At 43.5% G+C, this 8,033-nt stretch overlaps 1 protein-coding gene across 1 annotated transcript in view; it reads left to right on the top strand.

Moving 5' to 3' along the window:
• Positions 1-4,528, top strand: part of LOC119322740 (probable diaminopimelate decarboxylase, chloroplastic) — a 5,737-nt gene extending 1,209 nt beyond the window's left edge. Inside the window, exons 2-8 of the mRNA XM_037596250.1 lie at positions 660-834; positions 1,782-1,931; positions 3,070-3,231; positions 3,345-3,530; positions 3,702-3,821; positions 3,898-3,987; positions 4,177-4,528. Coding sequence (XP_037452147.1) covers positions 660-834; positions 1,782-1,931; positions 3,070-3,231; positions 3,345-3,530; positions 3,702-3,821; positions 3,898-3,987; positions 4,177-4,263 — 970 coding nt within the window. The 3' untranslated portion in view covers positions 4,264-4,528. The remainder of the gene's footprint in view (positions 1-659; positions 835-1,781; positions 1,932-3,069; positions 3,232-3,344; positions 3,531-3,701; positions 3,822-3,897; positions 3,988-4,176) is intronic.
• Positions 4,529-8,033: the final 3,505 nt, after the last annotated feature.

The following is an 8,033-nucleotide window of genomic DNA, read 5'->3' on the forward strand; positions in this document are numbered from 1 at the left end:
AGTGCAATAATTTGTTTGGTGGATTGATTTACAGCTCCTCAATTTACAACTTCGAATTAGGCCGTTTATTTCTAGATGAATTACAGAAAGAGAGATCATCTAGTTTTTACACTCGTAACCGCCAGTCTGCTATCGAAACATTCTTTTTCTAGCTCTGGTCTTAAGACAAGAAGAATGAAGGATGAAAATGACTAATTGTGTAATTAATCTTATCGCAGGAGCCTGTCTATTTTCCTTTGTACACAATAGCCTAATTTTCCTTATACTGCTGTAGTTATATAGGAAAACTCTGGTGAAAGCAGGGGTGACCAAATTGTCGCCAATTCCATTTGGTTGCGCATAACTCGGCAACTGTATGAGGCAAAATTAGGCTGTCAAACATACCCTGATTTTTGTCCTAAAAAGCTTTTAGTAGAAGTCACTTTACAAGGGCGAGTTCAGGGTTTTGTCTGATATTTGTATCTGTATTTGTATTTTATACAACTTTCGTCTCTACAATCCATTATGGAATCCTACAATAGAACATTCTTTACAAGTTGTATGTTGGTCTGACTTTTTGAACCCTTTATCTGGAACAGTTAATTGTGTATCAGTTAATGAGAAACTTTCCTACAGAGGAGGTAACTAACTATGTCGAGTTTGTATATTTTGAAGATCAGGTGCATATTTAATGGAAATGGAAAGACATTGGAAGATCTTGTTTTAGCCGCAGAGAGTGGAGTATTTGTAAATATAGACAGTGAGTTTGATTTGGAGAATATTGTCACTGCTGCAAGAGTTGCAGGAAGGCAAGTGCCTGTCTTGCTCAGAATTAATCCAGATGTGGATCCACAGGTACGATTATCCCTCCCTTCCAAAGCACACACATGGCAAATATGATTGTGGCAAATCAAATGACTCGTTGATTATGAACTCCATTTTTCTTTCCCCTTCTATTTACTTGGGCGACCTTTTTTTATATTAGTTGTCTCTGTGTGCGTACGTACGTTTGTTATAATTTGGAAGAGGCATTATAGCTTTCTGTGATAAACGATGATCAAAGCATATTTGTTTGTACTTTAACTAGCACAATGCTCATGGGTTGCTACGAAGCCATAATAAACGAGGAATTACCACTGGCTTAGGAGAGGTGTCTTGCGGCTGTTGCATGGTTCACGATTAAAAAGCGAGCGCGAATATAATAGAAGATCATGTTGCAGTTGCTAAAGAGACTCGAGCGACCATATAGGTCCTTTGCAAGATTTATAGTGAGTTACATTTTGAATTTGGAACATAGGAGAATGGGCATGAGTAAGTTGAATGCACAAGATCGTAGATTAGTTAGGAGGACAACATCTATTGCCGCTTTGAATTGTAATTTGTTTGCCCTCTTCTGCTATGAGTCTGAGATGGAACCGAAAGAGTTGCTTGGGTAGAGAAACTAAAATGAAGGCCATGATTTTGAACTGGAGGCATACTTGCATTTATAAATTGTGTTTTTACAAGTGTGTATTCTCACATTAGGGTAGCAATGTATTTGTTTATTCGGGATAGGTCTCACGCCTGTTAAAAGTAACATTTGTTTTTTATATCTCTTGGAAGGTTGCTAGTCCCATATGTGGATAGTGTATTTGTTTATTTGTATGGTCCCACGTGTGAACTCACCACCAACTCCAACCTTTATAAGAGGAAAGATTGATCATGTGAAAAACTGTATGATGCGTTGAGTTCTGCACATCATATAAGGCATTTTCTATCGTGGAGCGGTATTCTGATTGTTGTATTTATGTTCTTGTTATCAGGTTCATCCCTATGTTGCCACTGGAAACAAAACATCCAAATTTGGGATTCGCAATGAAAAATTGCAATGGTTCTTAGACTCTATTAAGTCATACTCAAATGATATTAAACTGGTGGGTGTTCATTGCCATCTTGGATCTACCATTACAAAGGTAATGTCTTGCACCATTTGATAATAAGTCATTTCTTTAGTTGCTTAAGTTTTGGTGTACTAAGCTTAGTTTTAAATTGCATTTCCGTGCGGCGGCCTACCGGCACTCTTCAGCACAGACTTGATTTTAATTTTTGTTTCACCATGGGACAACTGTGATGCTGCATCATGTAACATTAAATGCATCTTTTTATGGAAGGAATACTCTGTTCTGTATCAGCTAACGTACTATTCTGAGCTACTCCATCCCAAAATGTAAGACCATTTTTGACACTATATTGGTCTTACATTTTGGGATGGAGGGGGTATACATATCAACAGATCATTGTGTAGCACTGTTTTCGAGTCGAACGACTAGTCGCAACTAGTCGTCGATTAGTCGATGAGTCGTAACCGGAAGTCGACTCAAACACCTCGACTAGTCAAGACTAGTCGATCGGCAAGACACGACTCGGCAAGGGTCGCTACACCAGAACAACTCATCGACTCGAAAACCATGTTGTGTAGAAAATGGTTTAGTTCTGACCTCTAGAATAGATGGGTGGTTCTGGTTTGTAGCACACTACTTCCAGTGCACTATCAACCTTTATTCCGCTCTGTATATGAAGTGTTTGATGGAAGACAGACACACCCCATATTAGGTACTGCCTACCCAATAGGAAATGGGTAAACTGGTTATGTGCAGTTGGCACCTTCAGGTCATTAAAGTTTGGGTGTGGGCGTTGGTTACCGAACTTTACCTGACCTCAACGGTATGCTGGGGCTAGTCCATTTGTGAGTTGCAGTTGGATATCATTAGTTTGCACTGAATTCAGTATCACCTGTACACAATAGCTTCCTCCCATTTGCTGAACTGGCTCTTTATGCGCAGAATACTGAATTCATATTCTTATTCTTTTTCCCTTGGACTTCCCAATATGTGCTCGTTATTCATCCTACACATGGATTTCTGTTTATATAAAGACGACTTTGCTATACATGTCCTGTCACTTCTGTTAAGTTTTTAACATGTACTCCCTCCGTCCCAAAATAAGTTAGTACAAAGTTGAGTCACTTATTTTGGGACAGAGGGAATAGTATTTCTGTTGAAATCAAGTAGCTTGTGTGTCTGAATCAAGTTGCGACTTCCTTTTGTTTAGGTTGATATTTTCAGAGACGCTGCAAATCTTATGGTGAACTTTGTTGATGAAATTCGAGCACAAGGTTTTGAGTTGGAGTACCTGAATATTGGAGGTGGCTTGGGGATAGACTACCACCACACTGGTGCAGTCTTGCCTACACCTATGGATCTTATCAACACTGTGAGCTTCAGTATCTATATTATGTTTATGATTTATATCTTTGTAGGAACAGATGCTTTCTAGTTTCTTCATGTATAGCTCACCCTCTGTTTATGGTATCACAATTTTGGTAGGTCCGGGAATTGGTCCTCTCACGGGATCTTACTCTCATTATCGAACCTGGAAGATCCCTGATCGCCAATACGTGCTGCTTCGTCAATAAGGTCACTGGTGTAAAATCTAACGGCACAAAGAATTTCATTGTAGTTGATGGCAGCATGGCTGAGCTCATCAGGCCTAGTCTATATGGAGCATATCAGGTTCGTCTAGAGTTACAACGAATAATGAGTATTACTATTACTGCTTCTGGTCTGGTATTACTTTGTTTTGGAACCCACTGATAAGTATTACTATTACACAAAATCAACAGCTGCAGTTATTTGACCAGGTGTATCATAATTTACCCGCTGATCATAATTCTTGTGTTGCAGCATATAGAACTAGTTTCTCCCTCTCCAGGTGCAGAAGTAGCAACCTTTGACATTGTTGGGCCAGTCTGCGAATCTGCAGATTTCCTTGGCAAAGACAGGGAGCTTCCAACACCTGAAAAGGTTTGACAATACCATCTATGTTTTCTCTCAGATAACTTCAACCCATGTCTGCACTCTTCTGACACTGCATTTGCAGGGAGCTGGTTTGGTTGTCCATGACGCAGGAGCCTACTGCATGAGCATGGCTTCGACCTACAATCTGAAGATGAGACCAGCCGAGTATTGGGTACAAACTATTGCCTATTCTTCTCTGTACAATTTTTGGCGATTGTTGCTTAAAACACATAGCTTTGCAGTTTTCTCAACCCAAAACTGCGGAGACGAACTTTTATTCCATTACTCGCCCTTGATGCACTTTCTCCTCTTTTATCCTGGATGTTCATTCGTACCAATTTGTTGTGTTTTTGCTCTACAGGTAGAGGACGATGGGTCCATCGTTAAGATCAGGCACGGTGAAACATTTGACGACTACATGAAGTTCTTTGATGGTCTTCCTGCCTAGGTCGTTTTATCTTGTTTTGGCCAAGCGCTAGCCCTTTCATTTGATGAGCGCACCTTGTGGAAGATTCGTGTGGGAAACTATTCAGGTGTATGTTATGTTGGTCATCCCCATCAAGCGTGTGGTTTTTTATTTGTTAGAATAGAGTCCAACAAGTTTAGTGATTGTATTAGAGATTGAATTGACTTACTGGACTGTTGTCAATTCTTGTCTACGATTTAAAGGGCCCGACCCCTCAATAAAGTTCAAGAATAGTCGTTTACTTTTATCCACTTCACAATAATTATGGTTTTGTCAGTAGTAATTAGGTTATGTCAGTAGTAGATCCTACTAATTTAGTATCGTAACCATCAACGACGGCCTAAAAAATTCCAGATAAATGTTGTGGAGCAGATCAATCACGATGATACTTCATCGTTGCCCCATCTGAATCAATGTTGTGGAGCAGTAGTAATTAGGCGTGAGCCATCTGAACATTTTTAGGCAGTAGTCGGCCATTACCATCGCATGATAGAAGGTTGCCCCTCAACCATCAATTCTCTTAATAATTTTATCTACTTTGGACATCACATCTAGGTTAGTCATAATAGAGAGGGATGCATGGCTGTTTCCACAATTTTCCATCTCCATTTTTTTTATCGGAGATCCTAAGAGCATCGATAACCGGCCACCTCAAACCTGCCTGATACGTCCGGGCGGTCCGTCCAACCGGTCATGATTTTTTGACCCAGATGGGCTCCTTAAACGGGCCTCAAACGCCTAGGCAGGCAATGCCTGTCATGTTGGATGACGGCGGGGTCCCATGCGTAAACGCCCGGAAACCCGCCGGTCCGAAACCCGTCTCCTTCGTCGGACCTGTGTCACCGTGTGGCCCCGCTCCGGCAGGTCGCGTAGTGCCTAGCCCGGCTATTTAAATTGACCGGTGGCACCGAAACCCTACCATCCACATTTTTCTCCCCCTGTCCACCGGCGCCGCCACTTTCCACTCCCCTCGTCTGCCTAGTAGCCATGCCCCACGCCGCCGGATGAGGAGCGAGCCATTTCTAACGCCGGAGCGCCGACTTGAGCTCCTTGAGAAGATCTGGGCAACGCGCCAAGCCCGGATCGCCACGGGGCTACTTCCGGATGCAGTGGATCCGGAGGAGGAGTTGGAGGAGGAGGAGGACGAGAAGGAGGAGGTTGAGGAGGAGGATGAGTCGGAGGAGGAGGATGTGGGGGATGCAAGCGGAGTAGCATGTCATCCTCGATTTCCTCCACCCGGAGTCGGCTGTGGAGACCAGACGCCATCGCTGGCAAGAGACGGAGGCTGTGGAGGAGGCGGAGATGCTCGCCTACATGGATGAGGTCGAGCAAGAGGAGGATTAGCCGGAGCCCTCCTACCCGCCCGTCCAGTCGGCGCCTGGCGCTGTCCTCACGGACATCTCCGACGATGAAGATCAGCTAGGATGGTACGCAGTACGTAGTACGTAGGATTTCTTTTGCATGCTTTGTATGGATCTAAGGGTCGAACTATGAGAGACTCAGATGCAGAGTGGCTAATTTGAGGCGTGACCGGTGACTGTCCATGGACGCGCCCGGTCGCTTCCGCAGGAGTTTGAGGGGCCGGATTTGCAAAGTCCGGTTGTAGATGCTCTATGAGGCGCATATTCACATCTTTTAGATTAGCTCCAACATCCTCAAATTCCATTTCCATGCAAATAAGCCCTCAATTAGCTAGGTGGAAGCTTTTTGTGTCATTCAAAATCATTCACGAGGCTTGAGCCATATGAACTTTTCCAAAACATCAACTCTATTGTGGACATGACAAGATCAACCTGGTTTGCCCAGGTGAATTGCAGGCCAGGTGTTTCGATTTCCGCCAGGATCCAAATTTCCAGCCAGACATTCACCTGTGGTCTATGATATCATTACTTTTATCTTGTTGGTATATACTCCCCCGTCAAGAAAAGCTTGTCCCAAACTTGTCTCTCAAATAGATGTATCTAGCACTAACTTGGTGCTGGATGTATCTAGCACTAACTTGGTGCTAGATACATTCATTTGAGGGAAGCTTTTTCGGACGGAGGGAGTATCTAACAATATTAAGACCCCCACCTATCAGAATGGGTGAGTGATCATCTAAGAGAAGTGCATTTAATTTAGAAAAGAAGTCATCCTTTTCTCCATCATAAGGAGAACTATCAACAGTTCTCACTCTACGATTTTGGCTTCAAAACAAGTGAACGATACTAACAAATCTCCCCCAGGAAGTGACATGAAAAGAAGTCAAAAGCTACACCTACTAGAGTGCCTCCGGCAGTACCTATAGCAGGCAGAGAGTTTCAAATGTACTTCCTACCACTAAGAAATGGTTTAAGAAAAGAACCAGAGAGCTTTTTATGAGTTTCCTGGAAAATCAGCATGTGATGAGAGATCTGCAGGGAGCGATGAGATGTTTGGTATACATTTAAGATGCAACACAATTGTGATTTCAGATTTTATTGTGATCATGGCGCCACGGCGAATCCAATTATCGCAAGATGATTGCTATGCTACTTACTATATGTACATATGCCCTCATTGGCGATTGCCATAAGAAGGTTGTGAAACCCTAATGTGGAGCTTCTAGAATGTATTGAAGCCATGTATTCCTGGATTCTCTCGTTCGTGGTGTCACATGTCTCTCACAGATTGGTGCGATGATATATCTACCGTATCAGTTTAATTCAGGCCGGGAGGGGGAGAAGCGGCGTCAGGTCGGGCAAAGCTAGAGGAGACATGTGGTGCAATAAGGGCTTGGCTTGATCTAGTCTGCAATTTGAATATATGTACAGATGTTAATGTGGAATTTCATGTGACCATGCTCCAAACATTATTAGGTTCAATACAGTTCTCTGTGGTGGGTTTCCGAACTCCTCAACAATCACAACCTCTTGCTAGATCATTTTCTTCATGTACAATCATTTTGGTCCGTGGGGAACGATTGAGATACCTTGTTTAATCAGGTGGTCAAACACTCAAACTTGTAGCAATGTACTAATACGATACTCTACAATGATGCATGGGAAACGCAGTTACATTGGCACATGTCAATTCACCATTGATCATCACAGATTTGCAGCTCAACCAGACAATGGGCATTGTTATTGCCGTATGCAATGGTCTCCTATGGGGATAAGATCAGCAAATGGCCGACATATAAAAACCCACAATGTCATTTTTGAAAGGGATATTTAAATTAGTGCCCCTGGTTTCTTAGTTGTGCTCACTTTTCCCCACGCTCCAAACTTTTGCTCACTTTTCCCCTCTTCCTTAGCTGAAACTCTCACAAATGCTCATAACGGGCGTTTGCCATCTTGACCGTCCATTGACCGTTAATTGCTGACGAGTGGGGCCGAGTCTTCGTCTGATCGTTGCTTGCTGACGGGTGGGACCGCAAGGAGACACGTATTGGGCAGCTTGTCTGAATCTGAAACAGATCTAGACAGGCCGCACCGCACCGCGCCGCCCCGCCCCCTCCGCCGGCGTCGTGCTGCCTCCACCACAGTTGTTTCCTCCACCCTATGCCCCTATTCCGTTCATCGGCGACGCCGCGTCTCCGCCAGATATAGCCCACCTTCCCATCTGGGATTACATAGCGATGTTGAGTGAGGACACCCGGAAGGCAGTCGACCGTGGAGAGGATTGGGTCGAATCCGCGGCAGATAATTCATGGATTAAACCTGGGTAACCATCGTTTCCTCTCGAATTGACGTTCTAAGTCGTATTGTAGGCCGTATTTGACTTCTGTTTGC

This window comes from Triticum dicoccoides, chromosome 6B (assembly GCF_002162155.2).
Source record: "Triticum dicoccoides isolate Atlit2015 ecotype Zavitan chromosome 6B, WEW_v2.0, whole genome shotgun sequence".
Taxonomy (NCBI): Eukaryota; Viridiplantae; Streptophyta; class Magnoliopsida; order Poales; family Poaceae; genus Triticum; species Triticum dicoccoides.